The following is a 25,936-nucleotide window of genomic DNA, read 5'->3' as shown; positions in this document are numbered from 1 at the left end:
AGAGAAACCACCATAGGTCATCTGCTGAAGATTTTCTGCACTTCAAATCAGACTGGAAATATGCCAACTTTATGGTGTCGATTTGGCTGAATTTGAGTTGAGTATCACCATTAGTTTCTTTGGCGGAAGTCTGTATGCATGTTAGCCCACTTCAGCAGAGCCGTACTGTAGTCTCTGATCTTCACTGAGGCCGTTTACTGCTGTGCTTGGGGGCATGATAAGAAGGAAACAGGTGCACAAGGGAGAGGGCGCAATGGAGAAGGCCCATCTGCGGTGAGTGATGATGAGGCCACTTACTAGGCAAGCGTGCCTTGGCCTGGGAGCTGAGCACCAGCCTCTGGGGTACCAAACTGGGCTGGAGGGGGTGGGCGGCAGGGGCATGGGGGACCACAGCAGGCATAGTGGTGACCCTTGTCACACCCACAGCCAGAGGGGTAGAAAGGGGGTTAGGGGTGGCTCCTGTTAAGAGTGATCCTGATGAGCTGCTGATTGCAGAGGCTAAAAAGGAAGAGGAGTTAACAGTCTGAATTAGGGCTGCACGATAAATTGTAATGAAATCGAAATCGCGATTAGACTGAAGCTGCGATTGTCATGCGTGTCTTGTCAGTGAAGCACGGTTCTGTGATCAGTAGTAAATCTCCATCTGAAGGCCAGAGGGCGCTCTCGCATGGAAACTCCAAATACGCCCCGCAGAAGAAACCCGGGGGTTGCTGAATAAACAGAAGATTTAAATGCTTTCGTTGATTCAACGTGACTAATAAACACATGACTACGGCAATATATGGTTTATCTGAGTTTGTCTTATAATTTTCATTATAATAAAGTATATCTATAATGAAATGCTAATCGACATAGCCTTTATCATTGCTTAGAATACTATGAAATATGTTGCGTGCCTTATTCTGTGTAAAAGAAGCCACATCATCTCACAGAAGGATTTATTTCAAACACTCGACTGACGTTATGAAGTGAGTTTGGAGTAAAAACATGTTATTAAATGTTGTATTTTTACTTTTATCTGAAAACAGGTGATGGAGATTTACTACTAATCACAGAACCGGCTTTACTGACAAGATGTGAATGACAATCGCATTTGACTAATTGTGCAGCCCTAGTCTGAATGGACCAATCAGAGCGAGTGTAATGGGGTTGGAGGATTACATTTTTTTAATCTTCTAAATAAAAAGTTATTTGGGACATAAAATATTACAAAATATTGATTTTTGTTTGGTGGTGAGAGGTCTATGCAAAACTCAGCTATAGTGCCAGGGCATTGCCATGTGCTTGCATGAAGTCACCATGAAATTAAAGCTGACAATTGTTTTATTTATTATGATTATTATTTTAATGGAACATTGCTGTTTAATGAAGCAATTAAATAATTACAGCAATTAACAAATGACAAAAATCCAATCAATTCCCAATGGACAAAATGAAGTCCCAGCCTACATTTTGATCGCAATTTCCATTTAATGGTGATTTTAAAGAAATAGTTCACCCAAAAATGAAAATTCTGGGGTTAGGGCTTTCACTGAACCCTCAGAAGGCATAAAAAAATATTAAAATTATTATTTTTACTTGCTAAAGGGCAGCGTGCAAACAGATTTATGAAATGTATTATTTGAAATGGAATTTTGTATTAGTTACAATAAGTTCGGCATCCCAACTGAAACCCAAACATTGAATCAAATTTTTGCAAAAGCACCGCCAATGTTTACCCTTGTTTTACCCCACTGTATCTGCTTATTTTGGCAAGTCTTTGAATTTTGGCTTGCACTTCTGTAACCAAATTTCTTTTCCAATCTTTAAGCACAACCATTGTAAACACCCTCTGGCTAGCCATGACCCAAACTCTCGCTACAGGTTTAGTTGGAAAAAGACTGACGGATCTGAACCAACCGCTCTAAATGTGTTTGATGGTGCTTGGGAGGCTCAATGTTTACACCTTTGGGAGAGATAAACCCATTAATGGCATGCTTATAGTAGTTAATGTACAATAAACTGGCTTAAGATAATGTATTCTGACATAAAATAAATCTTACAGATGTCACCATTAAGTAAGATGGCCAAAAAAAAAGCAAACACACAAAAGAACTGACGTGAGCATATTTTTAGGGAAGAAGCACAACTACAAAAATATCATACCACTTCACAAAAACTTACAGATTGTGAAACAGTTCTGGGATCCACAAGAAGGGGTCTTACCCTGTGCAGAAGTGGTTGTGGTAAGAGGTGATTTGCCTCTGGGCTGTGTGCTTAGAGCTGCAGTAGCAGGGTTGGTAGTGGTGGTGGGGGCAGTAGTCACAGCAGTGGCACGAGGGGCTTGAGTGGTGCTGCTAGTTATGGGGACCAGGTGCCCCTCTGGTTTTGTTCCATACTGCACCGGCAGGAACAGCCTGAAATTAAAATTATGCCACAATCAGTATCAATTCATATGGACCAATCCTGTTGTACATGTACACATCATAATGAAAAATAAAATAAAAAAGAATACATAACATAATTAGGTGATACAATAACATTTAGCATTTAATGTTTGCATTTGTATTTAATAGAAAAACACCTGCAACATGTTTATTCACTCAACAAGAATGTAATTTCATGCATTATTCTTAAGGAAGTGACAATTTTTGGTGTAAAAACAGCAGCATCAACATGAGTATTTTCAGTGTATTGTGGTATTAATTGGTTTGTCTCATTTAAAAATATTATGTCCCGTTAATAAAACTACAGAAATCCATATGATATAATTATGGCAGGTATGTGTTCAGAGCTGATAGGTCTGCATGGATGGATGGACACCTCATAGGTTTGATCTTGCATGGTTTGGGTCTGGCAGGTGGGTTGCGTGCATTGTAGATCTCTTCAATCAGCTGTTTGGTCATTCTGAGTTTAGGCAGAGCCTCCTCGGCCTCATAACGGGTCAATCTGCCCTCGTTACCGATCAGGTCAAACAGTGACATATCTACAGTCTGGAAAAGAAAATGAAAATGGCCTATCAGTCAACACACATTTTTCTTCTATATTCCACAATCCAAGTGTTTATTTATCTTCCTAACCTTCCACTGGTCCTGCTGCAGGGCTGTGAGCAGTAATGATGGGGTGTTGTACTGCAGTGACTGACATATGTAAGAGTTGTGTGTGTCTCTGGGCTGGATCAGGTCTGGATGGTTGCAGATCTTCTGCAGCTGCATAAGAACCTCCAGGACTCTGACAAAATGTCCAGTCTTCAGTGCTTCCTGTGCACTAGAAGGCAGTAGAAAAGCAGAGTATCACTCAAAACAGATGAACTGGAAAAGAGCTGGTTAAGATTGTGTTTGGCTGAATGTGTTCTGTGCTGACCTGGGCTGGATGAGGATGTCCTCATACATGCTCTTTTGCCTCTTGGAAAGACGGCACTTGAGAATGTGCTCATACTTCTTAGGCATTTGCTTCTCCACGTCTCTCTTGGAACGGCGCAGGATGAAGGGCTGAATCATCTACAGCAGAAAGGAAGAAAACAAAACTACGATTGTGGTGCTCGAGCAAGATAGTTAAGCAAAAGTGTATCATTCTGTGGTGAAAGTCACCAGAAACAACGTCCAGCAAGCCTCACCCTGTGCAGTCTGATGACCAGTTTGTGGCAGTAGTCCTGGTTCTGATCAGTGCCGGGTTTGATGGGGAAGTTGAGGTATGGGTGAGTGATTCCAGGCAGGAGGAAGTGGATCATGGTCCATAACTCTTTCAGAGTGTTCTGCAGAGGTGTGTTGATTAAGAGAATCCTCTGCTGACTGTTGAGAAGACAGAGAAAAAAAAAAACATGATTACTTAAAATCAATTACAATATATTAATGCATACTAGGGCTGCACCCTAATAGTCGACTAACCGTTAGTCGACCAGAAGAGGCTTGGCCGACCAAAATTGTATTAGTCGCTTAGTCACAGAAAATAAATATATAAATAAATAAAAATCCACATTGGCGAAGTCACTCAGATCGTTAACGGCTGGTCTATGGTAATACATACATCAGGCAGGATATCCAAACGCTTGCCTATCATTTATCGACCTCAAATATGGCTTATCATCTGAAATATGTAAGTAGCAGCAACGTTACATGGCCGCTCAATCTAATGTTAACGTGGAAAAATGTGCGCTGTTCAAGAGTCTGTGCGGAACGTGGAAGCGGAACAGTAGCGCTTCACTGCATGACAGATGGAGGCGCCGGTGCACTCACTTGCTCTTAAAATACTCCCTCATTTTTGCTCATACAGATAAGAGTAATACATCTTTCAAATCTGTAAAGACTCTACGTTTATTTTTGTGCACTCACAAAAAAACAAAACATTGCGCTTTTGTAAAATAATGAAAGCAACGGATGCGCTTTCTGGGGTCTCAGTCTGTGATCTTGAGCGCGAAACTCCATGTATATTTGTCTTACAGACATGAAAAATATATCTATAGAGAGCAAAATGTCAACTTTCAAATGAACTAATTCAAATGGAAAACAAATATTCTTAGATTATGTAATCCGTATGAAACATGCATACAGGCACATCCACTACTGCAAAGATGACGAGTCAGTGTCACCGACTTCATCTCTTAAACCGAAAACAAAGAAAGCGCTAGTTTATCAATGAATTATTAAAATGTTAATGCAGCCTCCTAGGCCTGTCACGTATGTAAATATATTGCGCGATAAGTCGATATATTGATTATTGCGACAGGCCTACAGCCTCCTTACTGTTTTTCCCTGACACATTCATAATCAATAATTCTTCTGCCGGTGCGCTGTGGCAAGCTTATGCATGCACTTGAGCGCATAGGCTATGAAGGCAATTAAAGGCTCATTATTATGATTTAAATCATTTATTAATAAATGTGCGATTAGTCGACTAATGCTTCAAATGACTACTAGTCGACCAGAAAAATCTTTAGTCGGGGGCAGCCCTAACACATACAAAGTATTGTGTAACAGTATAGTGTTATTATAAATGAAGCATTTTTGGTAATTGAAATAAAATAAAACAAAATATAGACATTAAGATGAAAAATTTAAATTAGAAGTGTTGCCTTTGCACTGACTGAAAGAATGTTTAATTATTAAAACTGAAATAAAAAGGGCTAAATACACATTCTAAAACTAAATGAACTGAAGCTATAAATTGAAACTTAAAATATAAAAAAAGATAATTCAAAACATTAATAAATAGTATAATATACAAATAATGCTAAAATAACTCTGATAGAGTAGTAAGGATGCATAGCACATATCAACCAATAAATGGCGGATATCAAGTTTCTATACTTTTTGGTATAATATAATGATAATATAATATAAATAATAATATAATAAAATAATAAAATGCTAAAAACCAAAAATCAATCATTTTAAATGCTATAAATAAATATTAATTTTAATGGTGTTATTATTTTGTGCATTCCTTGTAAACAGCTGTTGTAAAAGATAAATCTACCAAATCTACTGTGAATATTCTCTTGAATGCAAAAATGTAGAAAACATGACACCAACAGATACTGTATAGAAAACAGTTGCATTGTTCCTAACCTCTTTATGTTGAAGATGGTCTCCCACTGTTTCTCCGTCATGTTTTTGATGAGCTGCACCTCGTCTAGCACCAGGTGCCTCCAGCACCTCCTCAGGAAGTGAGACTGATCTTTCAGCAGAAGTTTGTATGAAGTCACACACACATGGAAGCTGTTGGGCTCACACCACCTCTGCACACACAAGACAACAGTGGGAAAGTGAGAACATACACAAACATGGACAAAGGCTTGGACAAAAGCTACCCAACTCAATTATCAAAGATTTCAATGACCTACAAACTGATTTGAAAACAACTTTGAGGAATTATCTAATGCAAAACTGATGCACTAACAGCTAGACCACAGCAACAGGGATGGATAAGACAGGTGGCAGTATGTGAGAGTACATAGTAGGCTAGCTGGCTTTCTCTGGTTCATACCGATCTCTTGTATCTGCGCTGCTTTCTGCTGCCGAGGTACAGGAGTATCTTCAGTCCAGGACACCACCGTTTGAACTCCATCTCCCAGTTGATCAGCTTACAGGTCCTCACCACCACTAAATGAGGCCCCCAGATACCTGCAACATCCACATGACAGCAGAATGTGTTGCATTTTATTCTTAAAATTACAATAAACAAATGCTTTGCGAAGAAAACCAAATGTAATAGTCTCTATAAAGTTGGTAAATGCGGTTGCTGGTGGTACCCTGGTTGCAGGCCAAGTGAGCAAAATAAGCCACAGTCTGTACGGTTTTGCCAAGGCCAGTTTCATCTGCCAGGATGCCGTTAAGGTTTTTGCGGTGGAGGCTTGCCAGCCACTCCACCCCGATCTGCTGGTACTCCCTCAGAGAACCGTGCAGCAGAGCAGGAGGAGAGGAACGACTCTGAGAGGGAAGGATTCATGAGTCATCAGACAATGTGAGACCACTTGAATTAAACAACTGCTTAAATAAATCTGTAATCATCATGCTTTAAACAGTCCCTGCGAGTAAGAGCGTAAATGACTCACAGTTAGAGTGGTCCTGGCGCTGCCTTTGGGCAGAATCAGGTCTGTTGCTGCAGCGACCTCAGCGATATCCTCGATGGGCTTCCCATCAGGGCCAGAAGCCGTCCGCTGAGCCCCACGGTACTGATCCATACTCAGCAAAGAGTCTATCAGCACAGCATCATGTGGACTGTTTAACGGAGAATCAACGTCTGAACAGAGAAGAGCATAAACTGTTACATAGGGCTGCCCTTGTTTTTTTATTAAACAATGGTTTACTGAACAAATTGCTCTTTCTTTAAATAAATTCAATTATAATTAAAATTTTCTTAGGGATAAAAATTTACCTCAGCTTCTGCTCTAAACTATAGGGAGCCCTTTTACATTACTATAAGGTTACAATTAACAACAGAGCCCAAACTTAAATTCAATTACTATTTATTTTTAACTATAATAATTAACACTCAAATAAATAAAACAATTTATGCAAACATGTTTTTAAATTAACTTCTAAATTATACCATTTCTATTTGTTATTGAAATATAATAATTTACAGAGTGGCTGTCATAACTTGTTTCATAAAATATTTATTTGAAAATACATTACATAATTAAGACATCACTAACAGGTAAAGTAAAATATAATGAAGTATATAGTCTAATATTTCGCAAAATGCTCTTCACTAGACTTCATTTCTCTAGCAAATAACAAGCTGTAGACACGGATGACTTGCCTGACGTAAATGAAATGCTACGTGACATTTTGTTTACAAGCTGTTTTAATTACTTCTTTCCGCAGTTGAAACACTAATTGAGCGATTACGTGAGGAGTGAGATGTCAATTCATGTTTATTTTGCGTTAAAACTAGTAATAAAGAGGAAGGGATGATCACGCTCACTCGCGCTTCGTGCTGCCGTCAGAACTGAGACATTTATACAGCGATCTGTCATGCCATGTCAAAGAGCACCAAAACGGCATTTATTGTCTGAATTTCCTGAATAAAATGGAACGATTTGTTCGGTACACATGCGTACCGAAACGAAAGACCCGTACCGAAAATTTTTGGTACCAATATGTGTATATTTTTCACATCTGTAAGGCAAGTATACACAGAATTTCAGAGTTTCGCGCTCAAGTTCACAGAGACCAAGACGGCAGAAAGCTCATCCTGCCATTATTTTACAAAAGCGCAATGTTTTGTTGTTATTGTGAGTGCACACAAATAAACGTGGAGTCTTTACAGATTCAAAATACAGATACTTTACAGATACTCTTATTTGTAAGAACAAAAAAGTATTTTAAGAGCAAGTGACCACATCGGCGCTTCCATCTGTCATGCAGTGAGCGAGCAATACTATTCAGCTTCCACACTCCGCACAGACACTTGAATAGTGCACATTTTTGTTAACATTAAATTAAACGGCCATGTAAAGTTGCTAACATATTTCAGATGAAGCCATATTTGAGGTTGATGAATGAAAGGTGAGCATTTGGATGTCCTGCTCGATGTACTGTAATTACCACAAAGACAAGCTCAGGCATGTGATCAGCTAGAGACAAAAAAGCAGGAAAATCTGACCACGCTCCAAGTCACGCCCCCAGCACTTACTATTAAAAATATATTTTAGCACATTAAATAATATATATAATATAATATCTTATATTGTAATAATACATACTATTGTCCTGTGAAAAATCAAAAGCAGCATTTAATAATCATGACAACAATATAATATATTATAGAAAGTATTAATATAATTGTTATTATTATTGAAGTACCTGCCAAAAGTTTGGAAACATTACAATTATTAATGATTTTGAAATAAATATCTTCTGCTCATCAAGGCTGAATTTATTTGATCAAAATAAAGTAAAAAAAAAAACAATAATATTGTGAAATATTATTACAAATTTAAAAAAGGTTTCACTTTGAATACATTATAAAATGTAATGTTCTTCCTGTGATGCAAAGCAGAATTATCTTCATCATTACTCCAGTTTTCAGTGTCACATGATCTTTTAGAAATCATTACAATTAATTTGACTCAAGAAACATTTCTGATTATTATCAATGTTGAAAACAATTTTGCTGCTTCATATTTTGTGTGGAAATGGTGATGCACTTTATTTTTCAGGATTTTTTGATAAATTGAAAGTTTAATGAACAGCATAATTTTTTTAATTTATCAAATATATTAATTATATTTGTTAATGCATTTATTAAATAGAACTCATTTTAAATGTCTTTACCCACTTTTTATCACTTTCATGCATGATGAATAAAATTATTAACTTTTTAAATCTTATACAAATGTTTGAGTGGTATCATTGTTTCCACAAAAATATTAAGCAGCAAAACAGTTTTTAACATTGATAATAATGAGAAATGTTTCTTGAGCAGCAAATCAGCATATTAGAATGATTTCTGAAGGATTATGTGACACAGAAACTTCTCTTTGTAAACAACAGATTTATAAACGTTTCTAATGACAAATGTTGCGGTCCAAAATGCTAATTACAGCGGCTCAATCCAAGCGCAGCTAGCACTGAATCGAAACTAAAAACAGTACAGTAACAGCAGACATGTAGCGCGTCAGACTACAGCCTATTAAATCTTATACAAATATTAGAGTGGTGTCAAATATTAAGCAGCAAAACAGTTTTTTAACATTGATAATTATGAGAAATGTTTCTTGAGCAAATCAGCATATTAGCATGATTTCTGAAGAATCATGTGACACTGAAACTTCTTTGTAAACAACAACAGATTATAAACGTTTCTAAAGACGAATGTTGCGTTCCCAAACGCACTAACAGTGAATCGAAACTAAAAACTGTACTGTAAGCAGACACGTAGCACGTCAGACTACAGCCTATTATATAATTACATCACAACCGTTGCGAATTTTATGACAGCACTAAGCAATCTCAAATTCTCACCGCCATTCATAAAAAGTCACCGGGTCGAGTAACACATTTCAGCGCTGATTCTACTCGCATTTGGCACTTTGAATCATTTGAATGCTTTTAATGGTCCTGCAGATGGCACCGCGAGCATGTGCAGCGCTCTCAGGACCATTCCGTCCATGATGTTTTAGAAAATCTTTTGGCAGTTTATTTAGGTAATTGCTTAAATATTTGCGCAATTTCAATCATCATGCAGTAACACCCCCCCCCCCCCTACACACACACACACACACACACACACACACACACACACACACACACACAAAAAAACTCGGATTAACGCGAATCACATGGGTCATCCCTCAGAGGTCGGAAAATACGGAAATCACATCCCTGAAGCTGTTAACGATCTGTCCGTCACGAACTGCGTGACTTCGCCTGTGGATTTTTCTTTTCTTCTGTGACTAACCGATTAATAAAATTTTGGTTGACCAAGCTTCTTCTCTTCAACTAACGGTTAGTCGACTATTAGGGGGCAGCCCTACTGTGACATCAAATAAATATACTGCCAAAAGTACTGATTTATTTAAATTCTTTTGTATTTCTGGGATTTTATGGGGCTCTAAAGTTAGTTCTGAAGCAGTAGACATACACAAACCTTCAGCTTCCTCTCTGTCTTCATCTTCGCTCTGGCTGGAAGGCTGCGGCCACTCAAAGCCCTCTGCGTAAGCACCAGTGTACTTCTTCACCAGATCATCCAATGGCACTTCAGCTACAAGACACAAACACACAGTTTATAACAGTTGCTCTGCTATATGAGTTTTCAGTGGCTAATGGCTGCTGTAATGCAGAATTATAAATAACCAAAAATTCTGCATACTGAAACCATACTGAAAACGCTATGAAATTAATTATTAGCCTGTGCACAAAATGTATTACTGTTTAAAGACATGCCCATAAGTTTAAGACGTAAAACTTACCTTCTTTTGTTAGTTCGGCCAGCTCTGCTTTCTGATCAGCTGCCACCTCCATGGCCTCCTGCTCCTCTATTGTACTTTCCTCATCTTCAACTGCAAAACAACATTAGATCAATCAGCAACATGCACACAGAGAACGGTAAGGAAACTATGTATAAATGCACTATGTACCCTCTACATCCGACAGCGAGGTGCTTGACTTTCTCTTGCGGGATGGGCCAGTCTCCTGCTGAAAGGGAAAAAAGGGAAGACAAATTGTCAAGTACAATCAAAGGATGAATGAAGCAGCGATGAGGAAGGATCTTGGGGAACTCATGGAGAAGCTCTTACCCCTTTACTCTCTTTATCTGACTTCTCTCCAGATGACTGGGTCACTTTAGCACACTTGCCTGTAGCAATACAAAGTCTCTTCTGAATTAATAAACTAAGTCTGAACATTTAGTTAAGACAGGTCAGATAACATTAATTAATCTCACCTTTACTCACAGCCTTCTGCAAGCTAAGAACTTTTTGTCGTTTGTCATAGATCTCAAAATGCAGCTTGATTTCTACAACCTGTGGTAAGACAGAGAAAAAAAAAACTCTTTATGAGTAACTAATACAAACCTTCACATACAGTGGAATAGCATTTGTCACAGTGAGATTTTGTCTAAATGAGAATACTAATTTATAATAAACATGATGCATTAATGAACCCAAACACATGTGAATGCCTGAGGTTTCTAAGCATCTTGATTTTTTTTTTTTTTTAGTTTTGTTCCAGTTAGAGCCCGACCGATATGGATTTTTTTGGGGCCGATACCGATACCGATATTGCGTCGGTAGCCCCCCGGGATCGCTAGATTGGTCGGCGCCGAACCGCAAATTTAACCACCCGTAACTCCCGAACCCCGGGGGCTATCCACGTGGGGGTGGTTTCATTCGAAAGAGGGCCTCGAGACGTACACTCGATTCGCATTCAAGAGGGTTCCTTGAGCTGAAGAGATCCCCAAGAATTTGGTGCGGATTCACCACGCCGTTACGGAGATATGGCCGTTCAAAGTTTCAATGGTTTTCCATAGACTTCAGCTTTAAAGCGTTTCATCCAGGTCGCCAGTAGCAAACAATGGAGCGCGCTCTGCTGGACAAACTAAGTAATTACACCATTTCAAGCATTTTATCTGCATTATATGTTCTGTAAAAAAAATTTCCATATCGGCGGCATATTCGCCGATACCGATATATCGGCGACAGGTTCATATCGGCCGATAATATCGGCAAAACGATATATCGGTCGGGCTCTAGTTCCAGTACTAAAGTATAAGTCAGTGTTGTTATTGCTAACTAAAACTAAAGTTAAAAACTATGAAATATAGTTTTTGTTAACTGAAATAAAGCTGAAATAAAATGTCAACATAAGACGTAAAAATAAAAAAAAAAGGGAGAAAAAAATTTGATTTGAAAAAAAAAATACAAAATTTAAAATTAATGTTGCCTTGGCAAGTAACTAAAATGAGTTTAAGTTAAAGTACTAAAATTACTAAAACTAGAATAAAATATATAATAAAATCCAACTCAGGTATTAATAAATAGTATTATGATAAATAATATTATAATACTAAAATAATATTGGTATAAATGACATGTAAATGTACCTGTTCAATATTGGACCAGAAGCAGTCAACCCCGCGGGCGATGGTGCTGGCAATGTGCCGCAGCCTCATCTCCTCCTCCCTCTTCTCACGTTCCTCCATCTTCTTCTGTTCAACATGGTAACGTGCACATGTGCGCACAAGCTGCAGAGAGAGAGATTGTTTAACTTAAAATCGGAGTTGAATTTTAGCCTGCTCCATATTGAACGGACACTGGCACTAGATCATGTGGTCAAAACATTGAGGTTACATCTGACCTCTACATCGGCTGTACATATAATCATATATTTACATCTAATGTACATATAATCAGTTTCTAATATCACAGACTGAGTGGGAGTCTTCTCACTTTCTTGGCAGCAGCCATCTTCCAGCGCCTTTCCTGGGCAAAGTCAGCAGCCATCCACTGCATCTCCTCCAGCAGGTAGTCCCAGTGGGATTTGGGCCTGCAGGCCTCCTGCAGCTTGGGTAAACGGCTAGCTGACCACTGGCCTTCTTTACGGAGCTCTGCAATGCGCTGGTGCACATGACTCTCCTACAATGACACGTTACACTCTTGTGTGAGATAATATAGGCAACATATACAAAATGTGCTACTTTAATGCATACTAGAAAGATCTTCTTCTAATCTGAGAGTTCTCACCAGCTTGGCTTGTTCTGATTGCTTGTCCTGAGAGCATTCCTGTGAGTTCTGCCCAACTGGACTCTGACCCAGACCGGACATTTTCAGCCCGGTGGTGCCATTCGTGGTAGTGAGTTTGGACTGGGCAGCAGGAGAGAGGCTGGGGCCAGTACTGGGGGTGCGGACCGGAACAGAAGGGTGTGGGGAGGAGAGAGAGGACGGGGATGTTAGAGGAACAGGAGACATGGCAGGGTTGGAGAGAGAGTTGGACAGCAAACGCTGGGCAGGCTGGGAAGAATCTGATCCAGGACGCACAAGTGCCACAGTCTGAAAAAGAGAGAGAGGATGAACTGTAACAAAATCTATTGTTGCGAGTAGGGCTGTGCAATATATTGAATATTCATGATATAGTCATAATGATTTTGCTGTTGATACAAAGTAATGAATTTATTGCACTTTTTATTTGCCTATTATGTTTCCTAAAGAGAGTTTCATCAGAAAAAATGTTTGATTCTTCCTATACAGCAGATTTTTTAATAGATTCTCTGATTAAAACATCAGCAGCAAAAATGACTTTAGAGTTTGATTAATTTTTCGTAAATTAGTTGAAACCACCCAGTTAGTTCACAATTCAACTGTTCATTTGCATCATCCCTCAAATGTGGCATTTACAGGTGCATCTCAATAAATTGGAATGTCGTGGAAAAGTTCTGATCACCTCCATGCCACGCCGAATTGAGGCAGTAATTAAAGCAAAAGGAGCCCCTACCAAGTATTGAGTACATGTACAGTAAATGAACATACTTTCCAGAAGGCCAACAATTCACTAAAAATGTTTTTTTTTATTGGTCTTATGAAGTATTCTAATTTGTTGAGATAGCGAATTGGTGGGTTTTTGTTAAATGTGAGCCAAAATCATCACAATTAAAAGAACCAAAGACTTAAACTACTTCAGTCTGTGTGCATTGAATTTATTTAATACACGAGTTTCACAATTTGAGTTGAATTACTGAAATAAATGAACTTTTCCACGACATTCTAATTTATTGAGATGCACCTGTATTTATGTACAAATGTTTTGGTAAAAATATGAATAAATGAAAAGTGTTTAGTTCTGTGTTTTTGCTGTAGTGTATACAACTAAATAATTTGGCTAAACTTATTTTTTTACGTATATTTAATAAAAAACCTTTATAAGATAAGGTCACAGCAATAAATGTTTTTAAATTTTCCTCGGTGGGAGAAGACACTTAACACAAAGTGAAAATATCAATCAAACTCAACTGTTCATTTGCAAGCCTCTGTGTGGCAATTTTGCTAAATGTTTTTCCCCCCTTCTTTTTAATTTAGTGAAAAGTTTGGAAAACATGCTTTGATTATTTAAGATTTTATAGTTTTACTGTTTTTTCTTCTGTAAATATCAAGCAATATTATTTTATCTATATTGCCCAGTGTGTTTATTGCAACAGTATATAAATAATTTTCATTCTCCGAAGCAAGACAGTCCAAAAGCAAGAGAAAAGCTAGAAATGTGCCCATCTTAACATACTTTTATTACTACCATCATAAGCAGAACAAGCTTTTATTAAACAAGGAAGACAAACTTTTCAATGTGGTTTTCTGTGGCATAGTCCTAAATGTCTTATAGCATACTCACTGCCTGTCCAGGCTGCATGACCGACTGCTGCATCTGCTGTTGCTGCTGCATCTGTAGGTGGAGTCCTGACTTCATCTGCTGAAGCTGTGCCTGCAGCTGCGCATGTGGGTTGACTGGAGCCAGCACGGCTCCGGCACCCTGCACCTTCACCTGGAGCCGACCACCAGCCACTGGAGCCTGCTGGTCCACCACCATGGCCTGGCCCTGGGACAGGGAGAGAGGCAGGCCAGCCATAGGGAGCCCACCCTGGGGGAGGCGGCCTGGAAGCTGTGGGGGTGGCGTGTGGAGGCTGGCGGCGTTCTGGACCGGGGGACCTTTGGACGGGTCGTACTGTTGCTGGTTCTGTTTCTGCCCACCAATCTGGACCGTTTGTGGAGTCGGGGGCATGCCTCCTGTTATTGGGGGGCAAGATGAAGGAAACGGAACAGAGAGAGGAAAGAGAAAGATAGAGGGAAATGGAGAGCAAAGAAGAGTTCCATAGAAGGAGAAAATGAAGAATTGGAAACACAATATATTGTCTTAGCTCATGTCTGTCTAGAGACCACCAGACTGCATTCTCTGTCATTTTTTTTGTTATAAATATTTTTATAAGCACCCTAAAGGCCCATACTGAAAGGCCAAAATGTTGTATTTGACACTTTAAATAACTCTTGATATCTGATGTCATTTTTCTTGTATTTGGATAAAATGAAAAGAACACGTGTGAGTCATAGTTCACCTGCAATTCAGAAGAAATAAGAAATTATACTTAAGATTAGTAAAATAATTTTAACTGAAACATTATTTGTATGACAATTAAAACCATGTCTCTCCAATTCTCATTACCTTGATGTTAGATAATATTTATTTTATAATTATTATTATAAAAAGACTTTATACAGTAACTTGAATGTAATTTATTATCTTATATAACACTTTAAAATATTTACACATTTTTGTTAATGTAAAATGTAAAACTGCCAACAATTTGTACTGGAAAAAAATATTACAGAATTTAAAATAAATCACTGTAATACAGTACAATATAGTACAGTAATTAAGATGTTTTATTGTCACGAAAACAGTGCTGCATTCTTTACGGATCTAAACATCTATTTTGATTGTGGGGTGCAATCGAACTCAGACACGACTTTACCCATTTGTGTTTCAACTAAACTTCTTTTGTTTTTATGGATATGATGTTATGAATTACCAGCAATGTGTTACACAATGCTGGAGAAAAGGGAACATTAATGAAAAATACCGTTCGTGTCACAATGACTACATAACAAAAATCAAGAAAGATATACATGTTCTAATGAATGAAAATTAGAACTCGTAAATGTGAAAATCAAAATATTTAGTTCAATGCTTAAGAATACTACTATGAAGAACAAAACTAATCATGCATTACCATTGAACTATCCATAAGTGGAAAAGTCTAGATATAAAAAAGAAACCAAATAAAACAAAAACAGGAGAAGAACTCGAAAGAAAAAAAAGGCACAGAAAGGTAATGGACACGACTGAAGCACTGACACACTTCATGAACATGCACGAAGCAGGTAATGTCTGGAACATCTGTGTTAATACTCGAGCCACACAACAGCAAAGCAGAGGGTATAGCAGAGGAATGACAAGGGAAGTTTAGCACAGAAGAAGGTAAAGCCCAGCTGTAAACGCTAAGTATCTCCCTCTTTTAGCATTTCATCATGAGCTAAATAACCAACTACGTCAATTTGTCAGCTCCGAAGCTTTCTGAGGTTAATCTGCTTGATTATAAGGCCTTTCCTGAGCGCCACTTTCGGCTCCTCACCATCAGGTCATGAAGCAATGCTATGGAAACCGAAGATGAGGGTGGGAACTGAAAACATGGTGACCATAAAACGAGGAGAAACGAAAAGGGAACCAAGACCGAAAATGCATTTAGATTCCAAGTTGACAATGCAGTGAATTTAGGGAAGTGAAGGAGGAGCTTTGTAGGATCAGGAAAGGAGATGTCAACTATAAAACCGCAGAACTAAACGCAAAACAAACACTATGTGAAATAGGACATCCCAGTAGACAGCTTGGGGCTCATCATCTGATGAGCCTTGGATGGAATCAGAGATGCCAATATGGCAAAGAAGAACGTAAACTGATTGAGGTGAATGGTTCAAGGAACTAATGAGCAAATCATAAATGGAAAAAAAATGTGATGTCTTCCAAATTGATCTTCAGCTGTATCTTCTGCCCAGCTGTCCCTCTGATGCTTAGAGAAAGATTTTAAATGAGGGCCATGTCTGAACGGAGTCCCAACAAGTGGATCACAACTGGTAGATGATGCTTGGAAAAAAAGGTGGGATCAACTTTGGGAACTCTGGAATGAACTCTGACCTCCAGCAGCATTGAATAATGGTAACAAGAGCGGATCTGTCCCGAGACGCAACGGCACTCCTACCTTGCGCTGTTGGCATGAGCTGCTGGAGGGGAACGCCGGGAGATCCTAAAGGAGTTACAGCGGGGTGCTGGAATATCATCCCATGCCGACCCACTTCCATCCGGGACCTCTTAGCCTGATCTGGGATGCAAAACACACAATACCCTCAAAACGCAAAAAAAAAAAAAAACTCCCTCCCAAAAAAATCAGATATAGAACAGGAAAAACCAAAAGAAGGAGAAATAACACTTGAAACATGGCAATGATGTTTGCACACCAGCAGGTAGCTGTTGGGAAGCTCCGCTCCCCGTTTTCTGGATTACAGGCTTCAAACACAGAGCTGGGAAAAGATGCTGGAATACTGAGTAAGCAGAAGCGAATTGGAAGGGGAGAAATAAAAAGGAAGAGCAGCAAACAGTAAAGCAGAAAACAAAAGGGGGAATAAAGAAACAAATGAAAACAAAACAGGCTTCCACCTTTGCCCTGCGTTGACGTCACCCTACCTGCTTGTGCCATGGCCTGCTGCCGTTTGAAAGCCTCCATGTCCACAGGGTTCGAGATGCTGCCACCTGCCACCCCGGCATGGGTCTATGAGACCGAAAACAAACCAAAGTGAAAGTCTCATTCACACACACAGCAAAAACAGTACTGGTGACCTTAACTAAAGCTTGCCTGATTATGACTAAGGTCACAATTCTGTCAAACCACATAATGAAAGCACTATCATACTGAATGTTAACATTTTGGAAATGTTTTGAATGATTCCTCCTTCACATTTCTACTAAGGAAGCCTCCATCACCTGGAACTGCTGCTGAGCAGAGAACGCTGCAGACACGTTGGGTGGGAGTTGTGTAGCTATAGCAACAGGAGTCACCGTCTGTCCATCCTTTCCAGTCACTACTTTCACCTGAGAGGTTGTCATAGAAACAGATGAAAGATACAAAGCCAGAGAAAAATACATCTTGATATTTACAAATGAAAAAGAGAGCAAGAGTTCCATACAAAAAAAAATTGTTTCATGGATCACAAAGACATCACATGATGATTAGATCTAATCACTTAAAAATATATTCATTTCTGAATTGATATATATTTAGATTTTTTTTATGGGGGGGATTTTAAAGAATTTGAAAGAAATCAATACTTTTAATACTAATTAATAATTTTATTCACCAAGGATGCAAATTTATAAAAGGTGACAGTAAAGAGATGTATGTATGTATATATATATATATATATATATATATATATATATTATATATATATATATATATATATATATATACACACACTTTTATACACACACATATATATATTAAGATTTATATTTTTATTCATAAATAAAAAAAATGATCAAAATAACCCTAAAAAAATATGAAGCAGCACATCTGATTTCAACACTGATAATAAGAAATGTTTTCCTTGAGCAGCAAATTTGCAAATTATAATGATTTATGAAGGGTCATGTGACACTGAAGACCGCTATTACGGCTGCTGAAAATGTAACTTTGGCATATTTGAAAACATATTGTAGGTTAGAGCCAAACACATATTTTACCTCATCATTGATGACCTCAGACTGCTCTTCCTCCTCCTCTTCATCTTCAAGGTCAAGATCATTTTGCCTCAGGTAGGTGAAGAGAGGCACACAGGCCTTTTTCTTGAAAGCAATGTAGTCCATCATGTTTCCTTGCAGATGCTGCAGGAAAAAGAGCTCAATCAGGTAATCCTTGAACACCTCCTTCAGACTCTCCATCTTCTTTGCATGATGCTCCAGACACTGCTTCCTCAACTGCGCCACTTCTGGATTTGAGGGTGCAATCTCCTCCAGCTTCTTCGGCTGCATCTTCTTCATGCTGGTGGGAGTCAGGGACTGGTTGGTGAGGCCCTGGGGAGGGTTGCTCCTGGATGGGCTGGGTGGAGGGATGGTGGATGTGACCCCAAAAGAGGCCGCTACACCAGCCACAACGCCTTGCGCCGTCTTCTCAAAAATCATGGGACGAGCTAATTGGCCTTGGATGATACTACTGATCTGAGGAGGCAGATTGGAGGTGGTGATGTGCCCAGGGCTGCCCAACGTCGGGAGAGCAGCTCCTGCTGCAACAGGGCTCTGCGGCCCCAAATGGTGAATGGTGCCCCCGGTTTGAGAGTGCGGCTGGGACAGGCGTCTTTCTCTGACAGCCCCTGGTGTCCCAGGTGAGGTCAGCTGAGCGGCACCTGCCGTTGTCGGAGCCAGTTGAGCCAATCCTGTTCCATCCTGGTACACAAAATGACCACTTCCAGGTGGGCTGCTCAAGTTGATTTGCCTAACCATTATACCTCCTTCCACAAACCGCGTCGGGCTCTGACCGCACACTCCCAGAGCCGACCCAGGAGCACTCGGCCTGGGCACAGCCTGTATGGGGACCGGACTGTGCTGGGTCGGACTTTGAGGTTGCATTGTCTGGGGCAAGGGTGATGTCATCACGTAAGACGAAGACCCGGATTCGAACCTCCACTGCTGGGGCTGGTGCTGAAAGCCAGGGGATGCTGGGCTCTGGAGAGGAAGAGAGGCAAGGGTGATCTGCTGGCTCCCAGGAACCATTGGTCCCACGTTCTGTAAAGTGATGTTCATGTTCTGGCCTGTGACCGGACTCCGACTCATGATGATTTGGTAATTGGGAGACTGTGGAGCAGAGGGACTGGCGGACGGAGCAAAAGATGTCACCGGTGACTGGGGGTGATTGGCATTTGCTGGCTGTTGTTGGGTAACCGGCATGGGCTGCTGCTGTTTTTGTTTGGGCTGCTGTGGTGGTTGTTGCTGCTGCTGTTGGTCTTCTGCCTCAGATCCAGTGAAGGACTTGGATCTCTGAAGGTTCCTCTGCACTTTTGGTGGGCCTCCTCCATGGTGCATTGCGTGCCACTTCAACTGTATTAAAAGACACTCTGTGGGGAGACAACAGTGCAATATTTCTACCATCCAAATATATTTCGGTTAGACAAAGATATAGAAATTCATACTAAACCTCCATGGAAAAAGTCATTAAAGGGGTCCTATTATGCTCTTTTACAAAGTCTTGATTTTGTTTTGGGAGTGTACTAGAACATGCTCTCATGCTTGGTGGTTCGAAAAACGCATTATTTTTCACATAATTTACATTATTAAAATACCTTTCTCCCCAGCCTGGCACAAACGGCTTGATTAGTTCCGGCTTTGATGAAGGTCCGCCTTCCGAAAAACAAAATGTGTTGTGATTGGTTAGCTGTCCCAGTGCGTTGTGATTGGCGAACAGCTTAGACGGTGTTCATACTGCCACGCCCCTTGCTCCATCTTTCAACAAAAGCTTTTGGAATCCGGCACTGTTACCAGTGTTGCCAATTTAGCTACTTTGTCTAGGGATGCTCCGATCTGCCTTTTCCGCCTCCGATACCGATTCCGATACCTAGGGTTCAGTATTGGCCGATACCGATACCGATCCGATACCAGTGAAGTTTTTTTCCCTCATTTAAATAAATGTAGAATTTATATATCTCTGTGTGTGGAAATGATAATCATTCTTTTACAATCTACTAGATACAGACTACTTCATTACTATCATATGGCTTCAGAAGTAACACAGAATAATTCGCACAATCGAAAAAACATTTTTTTTCGGATTTAGATCGGCCCTCTCTGACCGATACCCGATCCGAGAAAAATGGCACTATCGGAGCCGATACCCGATATGAATATCGGATCGGCGCATCCCTTGTAGCTAGATTTAGTGACTTTTCCGCCCCTTTTGAGACTTTTTTCAAAAGTTTAGGGACAAATATAGCAACTGCTTGGACAAACCTTATCTAAGTTCTCATCTTGCCCACTGATCTACGTTCATCTTTATATAGATCAGTGAATTTGCCATTGTGATGTCATCTAGTGACATTTAGCTACCAGTTTTAGCTACGTTCAGTTGAAAGCAGTTGGCAACACTGACTGTTACTCATTCGTGTTGTGGAAGCTGTCCTCAGTAAAATGCGCAGCACACAATAGCAAATTGGGGTTATAATGCTCAGGAACAGAGTTAAAAAGTAAATTGCAACCACTGTTTCCTGACATCATCCGCTTTCGGAAGCCCAAACAAAGACGTTTGGGCACGGAGGTGAAAAAAACAGCGTTTCATGCGGTCGCACACCGGACCGGACGAGAAGCGCAGCGTCGCGCCACGTCTTTAAAATTCAAATACATTATTTTCTATGAGTGTACGCACACCGGCGGCGCCGTTCGGCGTCTGTCCGTGGCGCCCAGCTAACGTTACGTCGTGTTATACTTGTAAGAATTGCTCTAGACCAGCGGTTCTCAATTCCAGTCCTCGCGTACCCCTGCTCTGCATGTTTTGCATGTCTCTCTTTGTTAACACACCTGATTCAGATCATCTCGTTAGAAGTGAGCTCCGTGCATGAACTGTGTTCCGATTGACATGGTCCCGACACAGTGTCCATTGCTCCCTACTCCCGGAGCAGGGGAAATCCGTTGAAGTTTACTTCACTTCGGAATATTCATTTACAGATTTGCGCTGCGCCGCTGCCTGCAGCGTCTTCACACACAAACGAAACTTACTAGAGAAGCGTGAAGTGGGACATAATATAACGTTACCTCTGTAAATAAATACAATTTAAATTCACGTCTCGCACACTTAAATGCCCTTTGTATGGAACATATACGCTTCCTTCAAAGAGGAATATCCGGTAATGTCCACTTCGCAGGGCACTTACAGATCACAAAGCCCGGAAAACAAATGCTGTAGTCCAAACGAGTCGTTCGTTGTAGTTCTTGAAAAGGGATTTTTAAAAAAACGAAATATCTCCCTTTGGAGTGGATTTTGAGATTTGTAACTTTCTAGATCTTTTTAATGCCCAAACATACACACTACACACTGACTAAAATTAAAAAAGTGAAAAAGCATAATAGGACCCCTTTAATAATTTGTGGAGACAGACCAATATATAGCTCAGGCCAATTAAAGGAATAATGTGCACAAAACGAAAATTAATTTACCTCTTATGTCATTTCAAACCGGAATAACTTTTTTTCAGATCTTCAAAACACAAATGAAGATATTTTTAATGAAACCTGAGAGACTTCTGTAGCTCCATTGAAAGTCCACTGTTCCAAAACGTTATTTAAATATGGTATGATGGACGCCTAAGAAACAATGAGGTTTGCTCTCACACGTCATGCAAGCATGCTTCTGTTTACCATATTTGATGTGCTCTATGTATATGCTATGCGTTGATCAATGTTTATATCTGAATAAAAGCTGTAAGTAAATCAATTCATCATTATAAAGCGACTGCCTCTTCAAATTACTATGGATTACTTTTACAATGTCTTTATGAACTTTTTGATGCATGAAAGATTTTCATCCTCATATATATATATAGAGGTCGACCGATATGGGTTTTTCACTGGCCGATGCCGATATTTAGAAATCAGGGCAGCCGACGGCCGATATATGATGCCGATTTGTTTGGCCGATTTTCTTTTTTTTCCCCCATTCATCTCATAAAAGTGAGTTTGAGCAAATGATTATTGCAGGGTACAAGATAGTAATGGTAGTAGTAGCCCAATTTAGAGTAATAATACATGGCTCAAAACTTAAGCACCTTCTCAAAACAGTTCTGAAGGATGCTTTTTGTTTATGTTTGCTGACAGACGCCAGTGTTTCCCACAGACTGCAAATGAATTCTCTGACAGTAGGAGGCACTTTGGGAGCTGGAGATATAGCGGTTTCCCCAGTAAAGGCTGTAATCAAATAAGCGCTGCTCATCAGGCAATACAGGAAAGACGAAATGAAAATGACATCGAAGCTTTTCTGAAGACAGTCGGTTCTTTTCAAAGATACATTCATATAAAAACACCCGCGCTACATTTTAATTTTGAAATGTGAAGCGCTCATTTTATTCAACGAAGTATAAGCCTTTTGGAAAACCATTTTGTTGGCGGTCAGTTTTGATATTGTGATGAGCCGCCACAAATAACTCAATGTATAGGAAACACTGGACACTGCTGTAAGTCAAATGGCCATAGTGATAACAAAAATAAAAGATTTCACACATATTGCACTGCCTGCTGCTCATAACTGCTTAAGAGTGCGCTGGCCACGAGCGAATATATGACATCGTGGAGGCTATTGTCGGACCCACAGACACATTTCATGAGGAAAGTTAACATGCACGTTATAATCAGCCCAGAAGTTTTGTCTGAATTGAACGTGTTTCTACTTTCACATGCAAACGACTTGTTGAACTTATGAATATGATAACTTTCCGGCATCAATTCTAATCGGCCGATGCCGTTTAATTAAAAAATGCCAAAAGTCGGCCGATTATAATGACCATGTAATAAAACTGCAAACATAAATATGTTTATGTAAATAAACATGTAATAATATTACCTCCTTGTGTCAGTTATGAAATCTACAAACAGCCTTGTCAATACATTAAAAAAAAATTAATTTTAATTAAATACTTTTGTTCAAAAATCTAAATATTGATGTCTAAATATCATTATCAGCTATTGAAAATAATTGTTTTAATCTACTAAATCTATCACTCATCCAAGGCGATGTGTACAGTGCCTTGCGAAAGTATTCATACCCCTTCATTTTTTTCATGTTTATTTATGTTGCTGCCTTATATTAAACTGCTTTAAATTACTTTTTTTCACATCAATCTACACTCCATACACCATATTGACAAAGCAAAAACAGAATTGTCACAACTTTGTAAATTTATTAAAAATAAAAAAAAAACTGCAATAAGTACATTGCATAAGTATTCATACCCTTAACTAAATATTTAGCTGAAGCACCTTTACAGCCTCAAGTCTTTTTTGTTTGATGCGACAAGCTTTTCTCATCAGCATTTGGCAATTATCTGCCATTCTTCTCCTCACCTCTTCACCTCTCAAGCTCTGTCAGGTTGGATGGGGGCAGATGCACATTTTCAGGTTCTCCAGAAATATTTGATTGGGTTCAAGCTCAGGCTCGGCCACTCAAGGACATTCACAGAGTTGTCTATAAGCCACTCATGTTGTGTGCTTAGGGTCATTGTCCTGTTGGAAGGTGAACTTTCTGCCCAGTCTGAGGTTCTGAATGCTCTGGATTAGGTTTTCATTAAGGCCAACTCAATATTTTGGTGCACTGAGCTTATCTTCTACTCTGACGATTCCTTCAGTCCCTGCTGCTGAAAAACAGCCCCGCTACCAGCACACTTTACTTTTGGGATGGTACTCTGCAGGTGACGAGCAGAGCTGGTTTCCTTCAAACATCATGCTTAGAATTGAGTTTCATCAGACCAGATAATCTTGTTTCTCAGAGTCTGAGGGTCCTTTAGGTGCTGTTTTGCAAATTTCAAGTGTGTTTTTATGTGTCTTAACTGAAGAGAGGATTGAGTTAGGCCACACCGCCATAAAGCCCAGATCGGTGGAGTGTTGCAGTGATGTTTGTCCTTCTGTAGATTTCTCCCATCTGCATATATGATCATGGAGCTAGGGCTGTGCAAATAATCTAATGAGATTTTTCCAGCACGTGCGTTCAGATGGAGCGGCATTTACTACACAGAGCCATAGTTCACTGACAAGCTACGCAATATCGCGTTCAAAATCACAGGCGATTCATTGCACCATAAACACACCATATTCAGTTTGGTCTTAATTATTGCCACATCTGTTTATTCAGCTGCAGTTATCTGGGTTTCTTCTGCGAGGCGTATTTGGAGTTTCAGCGCGAGAGCACCCTCTGGCCTTTGGATGGAGATTTACTGCTGATCACAGAACCGTGCTTCACTGAAAGATACGCATGACAATCGCAGCTTCTGTCGAATCGCGATCTTGATTCCATTTCAATTTATTGTGCAGCCCTAATAGGAATGCTCCTGAGCTAAATTTCAACTAAATTTTTATTTTTAATAAATTTGCAAATATGTTAAAAAAAACTTTTTTTTTGCTTTACCATTATGGTGTATGGAGTGTAGATTGATGTGGAAAAAAACGTAATTTAAAGCAGTTTAACATAAGGCAGCAACATAACAAAACGTGAAAAAAATGAAGGGGTAAGAATACTTTCGCAAGGCACTGGACTTATTATAAGGACAAGGGTTCTACGCAAATCTATTCCAATCTAAAGCAACAAAGTCACAATATTCACAAATCAATGTAAAACAAATATCTATACATACAGTATACTGACAATTTAATTTTTGATTGTTTATATTGTCGCAAAATGTAAATATATTATCGCCTGCACAAATCTTCTAAATGCGACTACAAGGCGTGAATATATTAAAATATTATAAACATTAACATCAAGATTTTGTGTAAAGCTGTTTTTAAACAATGACGTGACCGTTCAGTACAACCAATACTGTATCGATTAGCTATTGCCTGTCATCTATTCCACCTCTCACAGAAATTCACCATGGTAACAAAGGCTTTAGCTAAAAAAATTACAATTACTACAGCTGCTGTTATTACATTAAAAGTATATTTTGCCACTGTCAACAAAAAATGAAACAACGTAATAGAAAAACCTCTGACAGATTCCCAAGTTACTGTTTGAATCAGACGCTGTTATCTTTTTAAGGTTTTACACTAGTAATTATGGTATCTTCGGAGGGGACGCAGTAACCTTATTACCTTTTAGAAAGGAATAACCCCCACTGTGGAATTGACAACACGGTGTTTACTATTAGTAAAGCCCTCTCTGCTCTAAAGGCTGACTGACATAGTGAGCCACAGCCTGCTACTGCTAACAAACCCACCCACTCTCCGCTTATCGACACCTAGCTCCTCTTATCCAGTGAGAACACGTTTAACATACGTGTGTGTATTCTTTAAGTATATGTAGTGGTGTAGGTTATGCGAACATACAGAGAAGAATATTGAGTTTCCGCTCGCAGAGCATTAGCTCGCCCGCTAAACACAAACATCAACACACGCCACTTACTGTAAAATCACCGTCCCGCGCTCCGACCATCCACTGTAGCTCTATCTTCAGAGTCAAAGTGACAAAACACCTGCGTGTTTCCACTCTCACAAACACAACGCTCAATTAAACTGATATAGGCGTTTGACAGATATTTCTCTGTGAAACATGACGATAGACCGATTTTTTTTCTTTCTTCTCTGAATACCCGGAAACACTCGACTCAGAGCGTGACGTTTACTTGACTGACGGGCTTTTGTCCAATCGCGTCAGAGAAAGAAACGCAAGGTAT

At 39.5% G+C, this 25,936-nt stretch overlaps 1 protein-coding gene across 8 annotated transcripts in view; it reads right to left on the bottom strand.

Annotated features, from left to right (window-relative positions):
- Positions 1–25,859, bottom strand: part of LOC107659618 (E1A-binding protein p400-like) — a 41,446-nt gene extending 15,587 nt beyond the window's left edge. For 5 of the 8 annotated variants that reach the window (XM_016448629.1, XM_016448633.1, XM_016448635.1 and 2 more), the window contains exons 1-23: positions 25,666–25,859; positions 18,261–19,627; positions 17,502–17,609; positions 17,205–17,289; positions 16,723–16,842; positions 14,304–14,695; positions 12,668–12,973; positions 12,374–12,559; positions 12,028–12,168; positions 10,870–10,948; positions 10,724–10,782; positions 10,565–10,622; positions 10,397–10,486; positions 10,075–10,188; positions 6,533–6,720; positions 6,230–6,407; positions 5,965–6,101; positions 5,547–5,716; positions 3,596–3,770; positions 3,343–3,479; positions 3,060–3,246; positions 2,803–2,972; positions 2,206–2,396 (exon numbers count right to left, since the gene is read on the bottom strand). In XM_016448629.1, coding sequence (XP_016304115.1) covers positions 2,206–2,396; positions 2,803–2,972; positions 3,060–3,246; positions 3,343–3,479; positions 3,596–3,770; positions 5,547–5,716; positions 5,965–6,101; positions 6,230–6,407; positions 6,533–6,720; positions 10,075–10,188; positions 10,397–10,486; positions 10,565–10,622; positions 10,724–10,782; positions 10,870–10,948; positions 12,028–12,168; positions 12,374–12,559; positions 12,668–12,973; positions 14,304–14,695; positions 16,723–16,842; positions 17,205–17,289; positions 17,502–17,609; positions 18,261–19,595 — 4,606 coding nt within the window. In that variant the 5' untranslated portion in view covers positions 19,596–19,627; positions 25,666–25,859. Of the gene's footprint in view, positions 1–297; positions 499–2,205; positions 2,397–2,802; positions 2,973–3,059; positions 3,247–3,342; positions 3,480–3,595; positions 3,771–5,546; positions 5,717–5,964; positions 6,102–6,229; positions 6,408–6,532; positions 6,721–10,074; positions 10,189–10,396; positions 10,487–10,564; positions 10,623–10,723; positions 10,783–10,869; positions 10,949–12,027; positions 12,169–12,373; positions 12,560–12,667; positions 12,974–14,303; positions 14,696–16,722; positions 16,843–17,204; positions 17,290–17,501; positions 17,610–18,260; positions 19,628–25,665 lie in introns of all 8 variants that reach the window. The other 3 variants (XM_016448637.1, XM_016448630.1, XM_016448636.1) reach the window with 3 other exon arrangements.
- Between the last annotated feature and the right edge of the window lie 77 nt (positions 25,860–25,936).

Source organism: Sinocyclocheilus anshuiensis, unplaced genomic scaffold (genome assembly GCF_001515605.1).
Source record: "Sinocyclocheilus anshuiensis isolate Anshui unplaced genomic scaffold, SAMN03320099.WGS_v1.1 scaffold451, whole genome shotgun sequence".
In the NCBI taxonomy this organism is placed as follows: domain Eukaryota; kingdom Metazoa; phylum Chordata; class Actinopteri; order Cypriniformes; family Cyprinidae; genus Sinocyclocheilus; species Sinocyclocheilus anshuiensis.
The sequence above is the reverse complement of the archived record's forward strand: the minus strand, read 5'-3'. Positions and strand labels throughout refer to the sequence as shown.